General features: G+C 37.0%; 2 protein-coding genes and 1 pseudogene across 2 annotated transcripts; 2 read left to right on the top strand and 1 right to left on the bottom strand.

Moving 5' to 3' along the window:
• The first annotated feature begins 3,107 nt into the window (after positions 1–3,107).
• Positions 3,108–4,037, top strand: LOC125392852 (olfactory receptor 5H8-like). The gene has a single exon (XM_048422819.2). The coding sequence runs from the start codon at positions 3,108–3,110 to the stop codon at positions 4,035–4,037; it is 930 nt and encodes a 309-aa protein (XP_048278776.1).
• A 6,681-nt stretch (positions 4,038–10,718) lies between these two features.
• LOC148122943 (Nuclear RNase P) lies at positions 10,719–10,907 on the bottom strand (annotated as a pseudogene).
• An 8,344-nt stretch (positions 10,908–19,251) lies between these two features.
• LOC125392841 (olfactory receptor 5H2-like) lies at positions 19,252–20,190 on the top strand. Its single transcript, XM_048422807.3, has one exon. The coding sequence runs from the start codon at positions 19,261–19,263 to the stop codon at positions 20,188–20,190; it is 930 nt and encodes a 309-aa protein (XP_048278764.2). The 5' UTR covers positions 19,252–19,260.

The following is a 20,190-nucleotide window of genomic DNA, read 5'->3' on the forward strand; positions in this document are numbered from 1 at the left end:
TGCAGCTGCCCAACTTCTCTCTTCCTAGAAAATGCAACTGGTTCACATTTGCCTTTGTAGCTGCTTTAATCAATGTTCAAGGCTTTTAGTTTAATATATGCTTGGCCAGTATCCACAGGATCACCATATCATAAAGGGAGGTTTCTGAGCCCAACCCTACTACTAAAGCAGATTGTACATGTTTTTAATAGGCTATTTTAGAAGCTTAGTGCTAATCATATTTGGGGGGCAGAGTTCTAGTCACTACCTATTGAAGTATTTTATCTTTTTTCTTGCCCTTCTCCTTCCCCTTGACATTCATTAGTACAATTTCCCATTAGATTTAAGCTTGAACTGGTGGAGTAAGGAGATCTGAGCTAGCATTCTCTACCAGCTCCATCTGGTGTTGACTCCAGAAGGGCATCTAGATTTTTGGACTTACTAAAACCATGCTTAGACTAACTTAGAGTTATACAAGTGAAAGCAGAGAGAACACATATTGTATGTGAATAAACATTTGTCTAAACATTTTCTACTTGAGATAGAAAATGCAAAAACTTATCAAGTTTTCTAAATTCTACCCTGAGGCAGAATTAGAAAAAAAGGAATATAATATGCATTTTAACAGCTCAATGATGTGCAGTCATATTAAGTTTATGATTTCAAAGGCTGCAAAACCCAGTGGAACTGTTGGAGCTTTTTGGTGGATGGTCCAACTCTACAATGCCTAAGAGAGCAGTCACTGTCCTAAAGGAATTTCCCAATAAAGTCTCTTGGGGAAACAATTTCGTCATGACTTTGTCTTTTGATAAAAGCACATAGTTGTGCAATTGTTGAGGTCCTGTTTTGAAGGTGTATTTATACATGAAACCTCTCCTTAGCTTGAGAAATGCAGTCTCTAAATGAATCAGCATGCAAGCACTGCTGCCTGTACTTTTCTCACTTCTATGTTAAAATTGGACTTTCCTACTTTATGATACCTAGGGCTTTTAAACTTCTCCTTAATTCTTTTTAAGATATAGGTAAGAAAGAGATAATGTTTATATTAATTATACTATTTATTAAAAAGTTAAAATTTTCTTTACAGATATTTGTGAGATACCATGTGGTGGCTAAGAATTAAACTCAGAACCTCTGGAAGAGCCACACATGCAGACAGAACTCTGTATATTAAATAAATAAATCTTTTTAAAAACTTAAAATTTTGTTTAATACATAATAACTTGACAGTATATTTATAGATTGTTCAAAGAGGAAAGTAAATATAGAAATCTATTAGAATAATATATTTTATTTTTATGGCTAAAGTCGGGGAAAGCAATGCAGGCCTCTAAACGATTAATTTGTCCTTTTCATTCATTTTACATTCCACCTACAGTTGTTCTTTAATTGCCATTTATTACCATGAACCTAACTATAATAACCTTATAACATAAATTATGGAAACATATAATTCATTTTTAAAAGGTGCATACAACGATTCTCATGTGAAATATCCTAATTGTTTATGATACAAAGATCATAATCTTTAATTAAGTATATTTTAATTAATATTTGATATGGCAGTAAAATATAAGCTCTTGGTTTCTTCACCCACTTCTTGTAACAGTTACATTGGATATTACAAACACACAAGATGTCATACAGGAAATGTATTTCAACTGCTCTTTTCATCATCTATAACTTTAGAAATTATGCATACATTAAAGTATTTTAGAATCCTAAATTGCTTTGTGACTTGAACTTTCATAGAACTAAGCCTATACAAACTCAAATTAAAATTGTTGGTTATTTATACAGCCAGTTTCAGCTTTTACATTTGACTTGACATTATTCTTCCAAAAGAAGTGTTGGGGATGAAAGTATTTTTAAGTAATGTTCATAAACTAAGAAAATGAGTGTATATTTTACAAATATGTAAATGCAGTTTTAATTAGGTACATCAGATTTGTAGATTGGAAGCACACATGCTTTTTAACTCTCAAGTAAAAGAGGATGAGGCATGATACATGCATCTAATCCCAGAACTAAGAAGGGAGAGAAAGATTAAGGGATCTTTATGTGTTTAAGGCCAGTCAAGGCAACGTACTGAAATCCTATATCAAAATAAATAAACAGGTAAATGAATTAATGAAAAGAACGAAAACACAACAGGAAGTATGGCTAGTTGGAGAAAATTTTGAAGATAAACAGGATGCAGTGATTCATGCTAGCTTCGAAGTGACATAGATTAATCTGTAAATCCCTGTAAAAATCCAGGTAAATAGCAAATCTCTTAAATCTTACAGTAGGTTGGAAAATTATTCAATTTGTAATTTTGTTTCCAAGATGTATGTGGATGACACAAATCATCAACCAATCTATGAGGTTTGTAAAATGTTTTCTCTTTGGCTGCCTAATTGACCTTTGATGGAGGAGGGCTAACTGTCTATGTGTTGCTTTCATTGGTTAATAAAGAAACTGCCTTGGCTTTTGATAGGACAGCTTAGATAGGTGGAGTAGACAGAACAGAATGCTGGGAGGAAGAAGGCAATGGGTCAGTGGCCATGACTCTTCTCTGAGACAGACGCAGGTTAGAATCCTCCTGGTAAGCCACCACCTTGTAATGCTATATACATTATTAAAAATGTGTTAGATCAATATGTAAGAGTTAGCCAAAAAGAGGCTACAGATAATGGGCCAGGCAATCTTAGAAGAATACAGTTTCCATGTAATTATTTCAGGGATAAAGCTAGCTGGGAGGCGGGCGGCAGGAAACGGCACACTGCTCTTTCTACAGACCTTTATGACCTTTATGTTTCCAAAATTAGCAGAATAGTTTCAATAATTTAGTTTTCATTCCTGTAACAATCAAAATGATGGAAAAATCAAAATATGAAGAGTATTTGGCTACATTTATGAACAACACAAGGTTTGTAAACAAAACTTAAAATCCGATTTTGATTCAGTACACAAGTTATCCAGGAAACTAAAATTTGAATTTAGCTCACAGTTAACTCTTTGCATCTCCAAAAGAACTGCATGTTTACAAAACATCTTCATGTATAACCTCTGGCCCTTTTCTTCTGACACATATGGAATTTCTTTATGTTCACTGACTTTCCTTTCAGGGGCCATCCAGAGAGGTCATGGAAAGGGAGAATGCAACAGTACTGACAGAATTTATCCTTGCAGGATTGCCACTCCAAGTTCAGTGGGAAGTCCCGTTCTTCTTTGTTTTCTTGGTGATGTATCTCATTACCATCACAGGAAACTTTGGCTTGATCACTCTCATCTGGAAAGACCCTCACCTTCACATACCCATGTACCTATTTCTCAGTAGTTTAGCTTTTGTGGATACTTGGGTATCATCTACTGTGTCTCCCAAAATACTGGTCACTTTGTTATTCCACAACATGAAGATCTCTCTCTCCGAATGCCTGACACAGTTCTTTTCTTTTGCAGTCAGTGCTACCACAGAATGCTTTCTCTTGACTGCGATGGCCTATGATCGTTATGTAGCTATCTGCAGACCTCTACTTTATCCGGTGACCATGACTAATAGATTATGTTCCTGGCTAATCATTTTGTCATTTGTAGGTGGCTTTCTTCATGCCTTAATTCATGAAATGTTTTTATTGAGGTTAAATTTCTGTAATTCCAACATAATACATCACTTTTATTGTGATATTATGCCATTGTTGAAGATTTCCTGTTCTGATCCTTCCATTAACTTCCTGTTGGTATTTGTCTTGGCTGGTTCCATTCAAGTAGTCACCATGTTGACAGTTCTAGTTTCTTACACATGTATTATCTTTACAATCTTACAAAGTAAGTCTTTGAAGGGGATAAAGAAAGCATTCTCCACCTGTGGAGCCCATCTCTTATCTGTGTCTTTATATTACGGCCCTCTTCTCTTCATGTATGTGCGCCCTGCATCTCCAAAAGCAGATGATCAAGACATGATGGACTCTCTGTTTTACACAGTTATCATTCCTGTGTTAAATCCAGTTATCTATAGTCTAAGAAACAAGCAAGTCAAAAATTCGGTGATGAAAGCATTAAAAAGAAATGTTTAGATCTGATAATGGCATTTATTATCTTTAGGACAAAAGTCACTGTATTCATGAATGTTAAGTTGTTATAACCAAAATCCTACATTGGTAACAAAAGTAATTGCTTTGTACTTCTGCTGTGTTTGCTTTCCTCATTGGCTCTTTTCCTGAATGAGAAATTGAACATTAAGAGATCAGTATGTAACTAGCATACATCATCTGCCAAATTTTACTTTTGCTTGAGTGAGTATGGGGAAGGTCTTTGGGGACTTCTGGTAACTTAGACTTCTTAGCAGCCTAATGCTGTGCAGGCCTAACCTACTGATTCCTATGATCTAATTTATCCTTAAGAATTACTTCAATATTTTACTTTTGTATAGAGGCCACTTGTTCATTTCCCAGTCACTCAGACTCCCAAAATAATTACACAAAAACTGTATTATTTAAACCACTGCTTGGCCCATTAGCTCTAACATCTTATTTGCTAACTCTTACATGATAATTTTACCCATTTCCATTAATCTGTGCATCACCACAAGGTCATGCCCTACCAGCAAAGTTTCAGCATGTCTCTCTCTGGTAGTGGCTCCATGATTTCTCTTTTCTTCACCTTCCTTTACCCAGCATTCAGTTTAGTTTTCCCTACCTAACTGTATTCTGCTCTGCACAAGCCCAAGACAGTTTCTTTATTAACCAGTGACATTCACGGCATACAGAGGGGAATCCCACATCACCTCCCCTTTTCTGTTTAAAAATATAAGGAAGTTTTTAACTTTAACATTGAAAAATTACATACAACAAAACAGGTATCAAGCAAGAATTACAGTTACAATATTTATATCTGCTTTATCTTTTAATATATCTAAGGAAAACTTTAACTAAATTAAACTCCATCAAAGACTCCAAAAGGATATAAAATTACCTAAGTAAACAGGAAGTACACTGTAAGCAACTTCCAAAACTCTAGAAATGACAGAGACATCTCGCAGCCTGGACAGTCACCCAAAGTTCTTATGTACCATTTGGGCATCCATCTTCAGCCTATAGTCCCATAGTATACTTTAGACTTTTCCATGAAGCATTATTCAAAGATAATTTTGCCTATATTGACAATTTGTCAGTCACTCTCTTCTGTGCCCTGCAGAATATTTTGCAAACTCTTTTATGAAGCAGGAACCCTGAAGGACTGTCTTGCTTTTAGGCAAGTTCAGCAGTTATTTCCCCGTGGATCCCACATGTCCAGCTCTCATAACATAATATCAAACAGTCCAGGCAAGAGCAGTTTCTTGCCCAAATGGCTAGCAAACTCCATAAGGAGCCTTTTAAGTGTACATCTTCCTTTTGAAGTAATTGGTGCTGACAGGAGCAGATGTGTCTCATGTCATGAAAGATCCTGAACTCTTAAAACATTTTAAATGATGTATTCTGAAGGTTTCTGAAATATTTGAAGAATAACTATCTAACTGAAATATATCTCTGTATATCCAGAAAATCTAATTAAAATGACTACAAGTTTGACTATTATAGATTATTATCTATTAACCTATATTTCTTAATTATACATTAATTTTTAAATGAACTGCAGAATCACAATACCTTAATCAAGATCCATACCAACACAAATTATTCATTTCTATATCATATCCCTCTTTAAATGTAAACAAATATTTTTAAACAATATTTGGGAATGTGGGTGTAGTTCTTTCTAAACTACTTCCTACTCTTTGTTGGGTAAATTAATACTTTTCAGTCATGTTCAAAGCAACCTTTCAGGGAATCTTGGGCCATCAAACCACATTAATCTGGACGAATTCCACAGGTTCTCATACTCTGTGGAAATAAAAGAAGAACCTATTTCTCAAAGCACATATCCTTAGACCCACATTCTGAATTCAAGATACTTTTAAAATATATGTGTTAGCTTAGCTAAAAAGTCTCCATAATCAAATGTCTTTCTGTACTCAAAAAATTCAAAAAAAACACAATAATATACATAATCCAAACTCTCTGTGTATTTTTCATTTTTATGTGGCTTATTTATTTTACTCCTTTTACTCTATGACTGTCTGTACTCTGTCTCTTTAAAGACTTTGTTTTATTTTTTAAAAACCATTTACCTCTTTTTATAACTCTCTATAATCCTTTTCTTCTCGCAAACCTACATACATTTTATAAACACACTGTGACCCATTTAGAGGTCTTTTATGTATGAATTTGTTTTTATTGAAAATCTGTAGTTATCTTTTGACCAGGAGCACTTTTTAATGCTAAGTGGGCAAGGATAAGACCAACTCCACAGTCCTTTGTGCTTACTCTGCAAAGTCAAACATGGTGGAGACATGTTTGCTGCTTCTGAGAGCCATGCACATTGCCCCATTTTCAGGCACACAGAGGGTCTATGCTGCCATTAAGCAAGTTGTAGTACTCTGTTCACAAAACCCATTTAAATGCTTCAAGCCAGACCTCATCAGAGTTCATACTGAAAGCATCACCCAGGAAGCCACCATTTCAAAACAGTGTGGCTTTTTTTTTCTGCTATTGCTTAATCAGTAAGACCTCTATTAAAGGAGCCACAGTGTGCCACCAGCCCATTTGGGAAAAAAGAAATGTAGATAAACTATTTTTTTGTCTAGAATTCCTTTCCAAGCCCTCTCAGGTTTTAAGTGGATTTTAGTTGGCCATGTTGGCATGCCAATTTATAGTATGGAGGTGGTTTGTTCATTTTCTAGTCACCCAGACTCCCAAAATAGTCACACAGAAACCATATTATTTAAATCACTGCTTGGCCCATTAGCTCTAGCATCTTATTTGCTAATTCTTACATCTTAATTTAACCTATCTCCATTAATCTGTGTATTACCACAAGGTCATAGACAAGAAGGAAGGCAGAGAGAAGAGAAACCAAGGAGTCAACACCAGAGACAGACATGCTGAAACTTTTCTGGTAGGCCACGACCTTGTGGTGATGCACAGATTAATGGAGATGGGTTAAATAAAGATGTAAGAGTTAGCAAATAATATGTTTCTGTGTTGCCAAAACAAACAAATGGCGTCCTATTATACTTTACCTTTTGGAAATTGATAAAAAATTATATATATATAATTATATATATAAATAAAATAAAATAAAATTTTATTTATATATATTTTTAATAAAATTATATATTATATATATTATAAATTATATATACTTATATATTAATAATAATAAATATATTATATATTTTATAAATTATATATATTATAATATATAATTATATATAAATAAAATATATATACATATATATGTATGTATGTATATCCCATTAGTTTTATTAAATTCTTAGTTTTGAAATTTTTGTTCAATAACAGTAAAAAAGAAAATATTTATACTATTTGAAGACAATGTTGAGGAATTGATATTCTCCTGGCATTTTTAAATTATGACTATGAAATACTTTGTATTATTTAAGAAGTATATAGTCATATACAAAAGTATATAGTCATAATACAAACAGAGTTTATTCAGTGTTCTGGAATACTGTTTATGTTAGACAAAAATTCATGAAAATATGAGTAGTAATTTGCTAAAAAGGTGAATTCATTCTCTTTTAACCAGGCATATGTCATGTATGGGACTATGCATAGACATGTCTGCATATGTGTAGGCACACTTGCTTACAGGTACACATACAGGGCATCTCAGTCAAGCCCATAGCTCACTACTCTAGCTATATAAATAGCCACCTCGTTCCACCAATAACCAGCCTCCCCCTTATGAACACTGGAAATAAAAGCAGGACACAGCATACCACTTTATTCACTCAGTCATCTCCTCAGACATGGATTGATTTATTTTTATTCGTATTACATTATTTATGTGTATATGGTGAGGTGGGGGCTAGTCATGCTCAGGTATGTATATGGAGGTTTGTTGCAAGTCACCTTTTTGGGGGTGATTTCTGCTGGGCCCCTAGCCACAGCAGGTGCCTAAGTTCCAGTGTAGGAATATGAAGATTAGAATTATTAAGCAAAAGGAACAGGGGTATAGGAGAAACAAGAGGCATAAATATAGGATAGTATTGGGATGATGTTGCTAGGGGCTGCTTGTTCATTCCAGTCACCCAGAACTAAAATAATCACACAGAAACTGTATTAATTAAAACATTGCTTGGCCTATTAGCTCTATCTTCTTATTGGCTAACTCTTATATTAATTTAACCCATTTCAATTAATCTGTGTATCACCTTGCAGCTGTGTCTTATTGGGTAAAATTCCCAGCATCTGTCTCTGGCGGCGGATGGATGGCATCTCCCTGACTCTGCCTTCTTCCTCCAAGCATTCAGTTCTGTCTTCCCTGCCTGCCTAAGTTCTTCCCTATCAACAGACCAAGACAGTTTATTTATTAATGGTAATCACAGCACACAGTGGGGTCTCCCACATCAGGAGGGACATCAATGAATACTGAAAGCAATCCATGTTTAATTGTCATTTGCTTAAATAACGTGACACCAAAAGGTAGGCGTAAGAATAAAAATCTGTTTTAACATTATACAAGGAAATTAACAGACCAGTTGAAAGCTTATGATTATATTCTTAGTTAAACATTCTGTTGCCAGAACTAGACAAGTAACACTAACACCCTACACCAAAACATTCTTTGGGCAACCACTCCTTGGGTGGAATCCGTAGTTTTCTCTCTAAGAGAGTAGAAACCTAGTTGGATCCTTAGACTTTTGTTTCAGATAGAAACAGATCAACTTCTTAATACCTGAAATATACAGTCTGGATATTTGAACTGTTGACAATAACCCTGAAGGAACATAAGTAAGTTTCACCTCTCTGACCTTTAATTAAGATAGATTGGACTCATACCTTTGGGGCCTGTCAGAGGTCAAAAGACAAGTTGCAGGAATCAATTTTCACTTAAGGGTAGGCTCCATGCCCAGCATTAGATACCCAACACAAAATGAATTCAGTTATGCAGTTGTAGACTTTTTGTCTCATATAGCTTTGCTTGAGCATTTTTTTTCTTACTAGTATCAGGGTTTTCAATTTTATATTTTTTATGGCATCTGTGTATGTGTGTGTTTGTTTATATTTTAAAAATAATCTGATTTGGCTGGTTTTTGTTTGTTGTTTGTTTCGTTGCTTTCTAAAGAGAGAGAAAGAAAGGGCAAAGAAATGGATGAGAGGAGAGGTGGAAGGATCTGGGAGGAGCTGGAAGATGGAAACCCCAGCAATTTCTTGAGACATTGTTTTTAAAAATATTTTCTTGGGAAGCATTAGTTTTGTAAAATCCAATAACTCCTTTCCTGCGGGGGGCCATCCTGTCCCGCAGGAATGAACGCCACCAAAACGAGAATTCCTTCTCTGGTCACATCTTTATTTGGAGCATTTCCTTGAGGAAAATTGAGGAAAGGGAAGATAGAGCAGGGACGAGAGAAAGCTTAGAGAGAGAGCGTTGGGCCCCGAGGCAGCTGCTTTTAAACGGTGGAGCGGCTTGAACGCTGTCCTGATTGGTTAATGCCATTCTGCTGGTCTGAGCATGTGCAAGCAAGGGTGCAGGCAGGGGTGCTCAGCCCCACATGGCTACCTCCAAACTGCAGGACCACCTGTGCCTCCAGGTGGCTCCCAACATCTCCCTCTTCTCTTGTTAATAAGAGCAATAAGGCAAAACTATTTTCCAATCTGGTCCCCACCTCACTTGGGCTAGCAGGTAGCACACCAATCAAAGACATACAGCACTTCCACCTATACACAGCATGCCAAGGATATCTCTGCTCCCACCCATCCCCAAGGAGGGAAAAGGCAAAGTAGAGTCAGTCAGAAAATTGTTGAGAGATAAGAGGTTGCACAGGGTGCTGCTCAAGGTGATAACGTGAAACAGCTGCTCTTGACATCGCCCAGAAGGTCATCTCTGCTGTCTCCGCACGAATCTTCCACAGCAGGACACTCAGCATCCACTGGGTCATCTCTCTTCTTTATTTCTCCTGTCAGTCTTGCTGGCATCCAGATGTATGTCAGCATTCCTAGAAAAACATAAACAAAACTCTCCTCCCAAATTAACATTTAAGAGTACTAAAAACTCTCAGTGTAAACATTCAGCACAATCAGTACTGGAAGTAGGCTGGTTTTGAACTTAGAGATCTGCAGGTCTCTGTATCAAAAAGCAAATCTTGTTTGCCTGTACCAGCAAAATTTTGAATTAAAAATTAAGTGTAAAGAATGCAAGAGAAATCCTTTCTCTGGGGGAAGCTGTCACTGGTAGTGTAGTCCCCCTCTTATGTCTAAAAACCAAAGCAGTTGTCACTGGGAATTGAACTCATGACCTTTGGAAGAGCAGGCAGTGCTCTTAACCTCTGAGCCATCTCTCCAGCTCCCTGCATTCAAATGAAAAAACCTCTAGGTAGCATTGTTTATTTCACCCGTTGCCAGGGGCAATAGGTAATGATAACCAGGTTGACGCGCCTTTATTATGATAATTAGGACCAGTTCTTTGAGGGAGAATGGGCGTAGACCATCGATCATCTACTACTTCCTGCTGACAAAGGGGCGATGTTTGGGGGATAAATGTTTTTATCTGACTGAATTCTTGGCGACCTTGGCTGAGGGCGGCAGCGGCAGCAGCAGACAGCGGCGGTTGCCCATTGTGGCGGCGCGCTCCGCATGGCCCAAAGGCATGGCCCCGCCCCGGGCCGTGCAAGGGCTCGCCGTTTATCCCGTAACTGCGAACTGTAACTCAGCCTCACCTCAGGCATTGAATTCGCACCGCCAAGCTCCGGCAAGGGGGGGCATCCGCCCACCCGTGGAGGGCCCGGTTAGGGCCGCGTAGGGCCCCAGCCCCAGACCCCCCCAGGGGCCGGGGAGCGACGAGCACTTAGTACGTGGCCCCGCCGGCGAGCTTCCTCCGCCTGCCCATGTTGCTATGGAAACGCGGCTTTTCGCAGAGCCTGTGCTGGGATTAAAGGCGTGCGCCACCACCGCCGGCTACTTCCTCAAACAAAGTTCAAGTTTTCTGTACGTGAGAGCCAGAGACTGAGCTCTCTTAACAAAATTAGGCGAAAATCACCTCCAAAAGCTCTGTGGCTCTTTAAGAATAGGGAAGGCAGTCTTAGAACACGATCAACTCGCCTCCCTACGAGACTGTTGCCTCCGAGTCTCTTATCAGCGAGTACGCAGGTGGACGGAGAGGGAGCGGAAGCCGCGGTCTCCCGTACCCCATCGTCCTCATAGTCCCGCCTTAGTTACCTCGCCTTTTTTGCTGCTGTTTACATTCCTCCTGCACTGAACTTAAGGAATTTTTCTTCCCCGTTGCTTTCTGTACCTTCTTTCAGATACCTTAACTTTGATTTTTTTTTTTGTATTTTCTTTTCTTTTTAGGCCTATCCTTTGAAATTCTTTTCCCTCCCCTTTTTGGGGGATTCACTGACGTCACTCACCGCTCCACGTGTTCAGAGTTCTGAAATTCAAGGCTCTCTGTGCTGGTGTCTGATTTCAGCTTTTTTTCTCGGGCTTTCAGCGCGTTGCTGGGCGCTTCCTTCTCAGGGTCCCCCGGTGTAGTTGTCAGGGTCCCTCAGCGTCCGGGGTTTCGAGCACCAGTTGCGGGGGGCCATCCTGTCCCGCAGGAATGAACGCCACCAAAACGAGAATTCCTTCTCTGGTCACATCTTTATTTGGAGCATTTCCTTGAGGAAAATTGAGGAAAGGGAAGATAGAGCAGGGACGAGAGAAAGCTTAGAGAGAGAGCGTTGGGCCCCGAGGCAGCTGCTTTTAAACGGTGGAGCGGCTTGAACGCTGTCCTGATTGGTTAATGCCATTCTGCTGGTCTGAGCATGTGCAAGCAAGGGTGCAGGCAGGGGTGCTCAGCCCCACATGGCTACCTCCAAACTGCAGGACCACCTGTGCCTCCAGGTGGCTCCCAACACTTTCCTTCATTTTAGTTAGACTGGTTCTTGGTATTTTTGTTCCTTTGAAAAAATATCCTATGATGTTGAATGTTTCAACTTTTGGAAAATTAATTTCAATTAAAATTTATATAACTAGCTTGTTTTCTGCAACAGTGGGTTATTTATCTCTTCTGAGAAGATACATGAAACTTACTAAGAACAAAAAGTAGCAGTGACATAATGTACCTATATTTTTATAGAAGTTTAATAAATTTCCAGCAAAGACATCATGTTTATAAATGTCTTTAAGTAAACAAAGAATGTAACTTTCACTGTAATTTTAAAAAATTAAGCACATATAACACACACAGAAGGAGAGGAGTATTTGTATTTATTTCCACCAATTCAATAACTTTTATCTATCAACCCATTGACCTACCTTTCTGTCTACAATGTTGTTGTCATAAGACATTGGTTCAGATGATCTTGGAAGCAGAGATATTCTGTCTGTAGTCTATAACCTGTTAGTCAACCTTTTCAGAGTATGATAATTTTTTAATGAATTATAGAGATTATTGTACAAGTCCAAATACCAGGCAACTGTGTTAGGTGAAATAGATGATTAATGATGCAGCTCAAAGTGGAGTATAAATTCAACCTTTCTTCACGTTTATTTTTATAATTCTAGCTTTCAAAAGATAAAATCCATGTACATATTAGACAAAGTCATCTTTTCCATACAATCCACAAATCCAAGTGCTGATCTTTTTTGAAAAAGCCCCATAGACTTATTGAGAAATACTATGTGCCATCCTGGGAATGTTATGGCCCAATGAAACTGACATAAAATTAGCTATCAACATCCTCTTTTTGTCAGCTCATGTAAGTATGTTTATGGATGTTTTAGTGTTAATCCCCATACAAATACAACATCTGAGGTCTTAGTCTCTTCATTTTAGCATAAAGAAAATGCCATATACTAAAGATTTTATAAAGAGCAAACATTGATCTCTTGTAGTTTTGGCAATTGGAGAGTCAGGGCATGAATCTCCAGATTTTTCCAGGATAGTGCTCATCAGTTAAAAGCACATGCTATGCAAGCCTGAGAACCTAAGGTCAGATCTCAAGCCCCATGTAACCAGTTGGGCATCTCCTCAGTGCCTGTAAATTCAGTACTTTGGACGAAGGGGACAGGAAGTTTGATAGAGCTTAGTAGTTTACAGCTGAGGCAAGAACTGTGAGCTCCTGATTAAGAAAACAGATTTTGCCTCAAAGGAAGGGATGAGATTCACCTGAACACACACATTCACATGCATCACACACATTCACAACACATAGGACAGATATACACACAAAAATAACATTTTAAAATTTTAATGAAAAGAAAAAAGCAAAAACCTATTTCCTGTTCTATGCTTTGTCTTTGGGACACTCTTTATCAGAGGTTGGAGATTTCATGGTTCTGGTGTGCCTGCCTCCGTAACATCACTGATAATGGATCTCATGGGTTGTGTTTTGGTGCTGGTAATTCTCCCAAGCTTCAGTCACATATCAATGACTCTACCAGTAAAAGGTATCAACCTCTACTATCAAACTCTACCACCACGACTCTGTTTGGAATTGGACTTCTTGCAATAGTAGCCTTGATACATAAAGGTTTTTGCCAGGGTACACATATGGCATAATCATGACTTTCTGTGGTGAAACTCACTGTTCCAGTGAAAAATTCTACACAATAGATTGATGTCAGTTTTCTGCCTGATAATTTTTATCTGAATTTTTAAAAATCTGTATAGAGTTGAAATCCCAACTTTCAGATTTTTGGCTTATCCTCATAACTTTTCCACACAGTACATACATTCTGTGAGAGAAACGGGCAGAGTCTAGAAATTGTTCTTCCCTCGAGGTTATTGTACTCTGAGCCTCTAATGGCAGGAAAAATGGCAGACCATCTTTTTCATAAAAAGTATACCCTGGGCTCTGTTTAGATAACTGAATATTTAGTTGCCTTTGGGGTTAGCTTTTGGTCATGCCCCTTTTATATTCTGATGAATGATTTTTCGCACAAAGTTCAATATATGCAAGCTAAAGAGAATTTGCCAAATATTTAAGTTCTGCTCACCTTTAGATTAAAATTTCTATCTTGAACTTGCTCATTTACTCATCTACTCCGTATATTTAGAGAACATCTTAATGTGCTTTAAAACTTTCCATAGCAATTTATCATACAAATTCTTCAATTCATTATTCATAAAACCTTCATTTCACAAACATTATTACACAAAACCTAGCTCCTCAGACTCTAACAGAATAGAAGAGGTTAAATAGAAGAGGTTAAATAGAAGAGGTCCCACTTACTTCAGTCTCCAACAATATGGTCTCCATTTCTGTCTAAAAAATCAACACAACAGACATTATCACCTAAATTCTTACTAACATTTTGTTCACAGCCCCTTGAGTATTCTCTAAACATATTGAAGATTTTTCTATAGTGTTCACTCCTCCCAGTGGCACATTCATGCCAGTGTAGATTTTTCAAGCATGTTTCCCACAATTTTTCTAGTGTCTGCTCATTATATACTGCCTAAGCTAGTATTTCATTTATTTTCTTCATGTATATGTATATATCATATTTGGGTAGGTGATATATGTACATGTCCATTTGTGTGTCTATGGATACATTTGAATCCACTCATATTTGTAGAAGTCAGAGTTTATGTGTCAGTCCTTTCTATCTACCTTGTTTTGAGAAACAGTATTTTTCTTTTTTCCATACTGCAAGGTAACAATCTGTATGAGGCAAAAGGAAGTCCAGTTTAATATGGCTCAGTAGTCAGTATTGGTTCACACTTCTAGAATATGATAGTAAGCAGTTTATTTGAGGTACATTAAAGTACAGTACAAATTTTTAAAAGTTTTGTGGTATAACACAATCCTATGTACACAACAAGGCATAGTTACATTGTAACTCTTTTCAAGGTATATGTCATTTCTTCCACAAAGATGAGATCTATAAATAGACTACATGTGCTGTCCTAGGGGTCTGGGGAAGATCTCATGTGTTTTATGTCAGACAGTGTAGAGGTCACTTAGGCTATTAATCATCATTGTTTCTGTCAGTAAGAGTCTGGAAAACCCATGGCCACACATACAGTCAGAGGTCACCTAGGTTATTAATCACCTCCATTCCCATCACTTTGGGCAGAAAACAGGTTAATCAAGTTTTCATTTGAAGAGTGTTGTGGAATAGTTCTTTTGTATACTATAAAGATTTATCACTCAAATTAGTTTGATAAAAAGCTGACTGGCCAATAGCCAGCCAGGAAGTATAGGTGGGACAACCAAGTTAAGGATGTTGGGATGAAGAAGGGTGGAGTCAGAGGGGAGGCCAGCAGACTCAGAGAAAGCAGGATATGGAGAAAATGAGGTAACAAACCATGAACCACGTGGCAGAGAATAGGTAAGACATATTGATTAATTTAAAATGTAAGAGCTAGCTAGTTACAAGACTGAGCTATAAACCAAGCATTTACAATTAATATTACATCTCCATATCAGTTATTAGGAAAACTGGTGGGTTGGAAAGAAAAGTCTGCCTACAGAAGAGATAATCTGCATGTTTAATATTGCTGGTTTCTCTAGCACTTTCCTGTGAGTGAAAAAAAGCCTCTGTGCCCCCCAACACCATACTTTGCAATTCTGTACATATATGTGTATATATGTGCATATGTATGTCTATATGTGTGTGTGCACACAAATGTGTGTGAATGTGCATGCCCAAGGATAATGTCAGAGTCATCCTAGATTGGTCTTACATTGTACTCACTGAAGCAGAGTCAATAAAATCCAGACTTGTTTGCCATGGTTAATTTTTCTAGTCATCTTACTCTGGAATCTGTTGCCTCTGATTTTGAAGACTGAGATCATGGGTGGACTATCACAACCTCTCAAGATTTTTGTGGTTTTCTGGAGATGCAAACTCTGGTCTTCTTCTTTGTGAAGCAAGAGGTTAATTTCTGAGCCAGCCCCTCAACCCAAATTGCATGTAATTATTACTTGCCATTGCATATGCCAAGATAGAAGACTTTCAAAAGTTAAGGAACTTAGTTTTAACAATTACCTTTTTTCTTCTTTTCCGATACCTTGTTCTTTTGTTATCAGTATTATGATTAATGACATATTTTGACATCTGGATTTTTGACAATATTATAGTCAATTCCATTGCTGGTTTCCTTTCGCCTGAGTTGAGTCAGCCATCAGGCCAAGCACAGCACATTTGACAGAAGGTGTGATGGTTTGAATGAGAATGGCCCCCATAAACTCATAATTTAAATATTCACTTCTCCAGTTGTCATAATCATTTGAAAAAGCCTAGGAAGTATGAACTTGTTAGAGGAGGTGTATCACTGGGGGTCAACTACCCCAGTGTTGTGCCTTCATAAAGTACTACTGCATTGCATCCACAGACCAGTTGAAAGAAGTATGAACTCTATTTTTAGGCAAATCCACAAGAATGCCAACATATTTTTTCTGTATGAAATACATTGTGTGGCACAATGTATTTCAAGTTGTGACAAACAGATTAAAGACGAGGGAACAATCATTTCCTTCAACTGTACAGCCACTCATGAGCCTACGAGGCTCCAGCGAATAGTTCGAATACCATGGTCACAAAGATAGTCTTGGCAAAATAAATGAGACAAAAACCAAAACCAAAATGACAGGGACTAGTAGGGATGGGAGTAAAGGAGGATGTGGGTGTGGGAATGATCAGAATTCATTAAATACATACATCAAATTGTGAAAAAGTATATGTCAGTCAAGAAAATAACAGAAATAAAGTACTGCCAATCTAGATAAACATATCTAAATGTTTGTTCTAAGAATTGGAGAAGTAAAATCTGTATACTACAAAGATAAAGAGATTCATGACCATGAAACCAGCATTACAAAAGATAATTAAAGCAGCTCTATATACAAGGATTAGAAAACATCGCAGATTTGATAACAAGAACACAAGAAACAACACTCTTACTAGGAGACGAGAGAAAGAAAATTCAGAAAGACCCAGCCATGATTAATCAGCATACTAGCACACCCCTGAGATGAGTGAGAAGAAAGACTTGGGAAGAAAATAAAAATGAAAAATGCTAAAGCAACCAGAAGGGAAACAATATGAATGGAATTAGTAACTTCCTTCTAAATAAAGAAAATGGTCATGGCCGGCATTTCAAAGATATGCACTTGCTGATGGAATAATAAATAGGCCCAACAAATTGTTCTCAGTCAAAAATTCATATCACATAAAGACACATATTCAGAACAGGAGTAAAATGAAAGCAAACTATACCCAAGAACTTAAAATAGAAGTCAAGCAGAAAAATGTACACTTAATAAAACAAATACTACTGACATGATGATAAACGGGCTCCAAAACCTTAATAGTGACCAACTTTGCTACATTTATTTTATCTATATTTATATTTTACACACACACACAAAGAGAGAGAGAGAGAGAGAGAGAGAGAGAGAGAGAAACATACACACACAAATAGAAGCAGCGTTAAATTACACTTCACATTTGCATCTTTTAGTTTTAGCAGTGTTCAAAGCTATCTAATTATGACTGTGTTTGACAAGTGTGCACAGGATCACCATTCCACAGAAAAGATTCCTGAACTCCAACTCCAGTGACTGAAAGAAATTCATCATTTTATCAGGCTATTACAGAAGCTCAGAGGCATTTATGTTAGGAACACAGTCAGGTCTATAACCTAAGCTGCATTTTCCACAACATTTACAGTTGTAATTGGCTCCTGAAAAGAGTCTATCTATTTGACCTTACTAAAACTATGTTTTGATTAGCTCAGACATAGCTATTGAACTTAAAGTACAAAGAACATATTTTCTATATAAGCCACAGCTTGCCTAAACATATCACAAGTATCACTTGAATTAGAAAATAAAGTGGTTTAGTAAAAATCTATTTTTTGATAAAAAGCTACCTACAGTGACCTTATATCTGTGATCCAGAAGCTGTAAAACCCAGTGGAACTGTTGGAGCATCTTGGTGAATGGTTCAGCTCTGCAATGCCCAGGAGAGCTGTCACTATACTAAAGGGACTTCCTGTTCCCTTGGATAATATACTTTTGTATGCCTTTGTCCTTTGAGAAGGGCATGTGCTTGTCCAATTGACCAGCTTTTGCTTTGAAGACATCTTATATACCCAATATTTTCTCAGTCTGAGACATGCAGCCTCCAAGATGTATCGGCATGAGAGCACTGCTGCCTATACTTTCCTCACTGGCTTGCTAAATCTGGATTTTTCTACTTCATGCAAGACCTTTCGTCTTCTCTTTGAGTTCTTTCAAGATAGATGAGTAAGAAAAATCATATTATTTTATATATAATATATGTTATATATTATAAAATATATATTATTCCTATTGTTAATGAACACAATAAAAAGTTTTGCCTAATTCATAGTTTAAAAATGTGCTGAAAAGATATCCAAATAGAGAGTGGGAGGAGAAAACTCCTTGAGAATTATCTGTGTGCCTCCAGAAAAGCAAAGATAGGTTGTTAGAAGATTCACTTTCCTTAAGTGGTTTTTAATGATTTATGAGACTATCTGTAAAGACCTCATGAGATAGTATATGGATAACAAGAATACTGATTTAAAACTCAGTTTAAAATATACTCATATTTTCTTCTAGAATATACCTCTTGTTTTATTGTGACTAAAAGATTCATTTTCTTTCAATTAAATGTATAGTCAAATAAAAACTTTTAACATGCAAAGACAAAGTTATCTCTTAAATTTTCATCTACTTCTGATAATAATTATGTCACACAAATGCACGTGTGTGCCTGTGTATCAGAAAACACACAAAAAGAAGTCTCTGTTGCTGTTTCTTCTAATTATGACCAAAAATAAAATTGAGAATTTTTAATTATGTTGTGATTTGTTATTGCATAAAACAAAGGCCAGACCAAACTAAACATACTTAATCACTGCAATTACTGATTTAATTTATGAAACATGTTCTCTTGGCTCTACAAATTTACTCGTCAATTTTCTGAGAGAAAACTATTGGAGAAAAAATGAAATTAGCTCAGCTCAGTGAATGTTTAGAAATACACTAAAGGAGGAAAATCACTTCTAGTATATGTTGGATTTATGGAAACTGTTGAGTATACTTAAAAATATTTTGTCTGACACATGGAGACAGGGCATTCATTCAATTCTCTCTAATTTCCATAAATTTTCATATTCTAAATAGAGAGGCTATCCACATACATACATAGCTTTATTTCAAATCTTCCATCAGTTTCACTCTATAAATAATGTCTGTTTCAGGAGACATCCCTGAAGAACATGAAAGAGGAGAATATAACACTGCTGACAGAATTCATCCTAGAAGGACTCACACATCAACCACAGTGGAAAGTCCCCCTTTTCCTGACATTTTTGGTGATCTACCTTATCACCATTGTGGGGAACTTCAGCCTGATCACTCTCATCTGGAGTGATCCTCACCTTCACATCCCCATGTACCTATTCCTCAGCAACTTAGCCTTTGTGGATAGCTGGTTATCATCTACAGTGACACCTAAATTACTGATCACCTTGTCATTCAAGATCACAAAGATTTCTCTCTCTGAATGCCTGTTACAGTTTTTTTCCTTTGCCTTCAGTGCAAGTGTAGAGTGCTTCCTCTTGACTTCAATGGCTTATGACCGCTATGTAGCTATATGCAAACCTTTACTTTATCCAGTGATTATGACCAATAGACTATGTTTCCAGCTAGTAATTTTGTCATTTGTAGGTGGTTTTCTTCATGCCTTCATTCATGAAGTATTTTTACTCAGATTAACTTTCTGTAATTCTAATGTAATACATCATTTTTATTGTGATGTTATGCCTTTTTTAAAGATTTCCTGTTCTGATCCTTCCATTAGCTTTATGTTGGTGTTTGCTTTAGCTGGTACCGTTCAGGTATCCACCATGGTGACTGTTCTAGTCTCTTATACGTGTATTCTCTTTACAATCTTACAGAATAAGTCTTTCAAGGGCATAAAGAAAGCCTTCTCAACCTGTGGAGCCCACCTCCTGTCTGTGTCTTTGTATTACGGCCCCCTTCTCTTCATGTATGTGCGTCCTGCCTCTAGACAAGCAGATGATGAGAATATGATTGACTCCCTATTTTACACAGTCGTAATTCCTGTGCTGAACCCAATTATCTACAGTCTAAGAAATAAGCAAGTCATAGATTCTGTTAGAAAAAAATTAAAGAGAAATGTTTAG

The sequence above is a fragment of the Myodes glareolus genome, chromosome 2 (assembly GCF_982192425.1).
Source record: "Myodes glareolus chromosome 2, mMyoGla1.1, whole genome shotgun sequence".
NCBI lineage: Eukaryota > Metazoa > Chordata > Mammalia > Rodentia > Cricetidae > Myodes > Myodes glareolus.

Excerpts from the sequence above, each read along its gene's own strand:
- LOC125392852 (XM_048422819.2), top strand. The coding sequence starts at position 3,108 with ATGGAAAGGGAGAATGCAACAGTACTGACAGAATTTATCCTTGCAGGA.
- LOC125392841 (XM_048422807.3), top strand. The coding sequence starts at position 19,261 with ATGAAAGAGGAGAATATAACACTGCTGACAGAATTCATCCTAGAAGGA.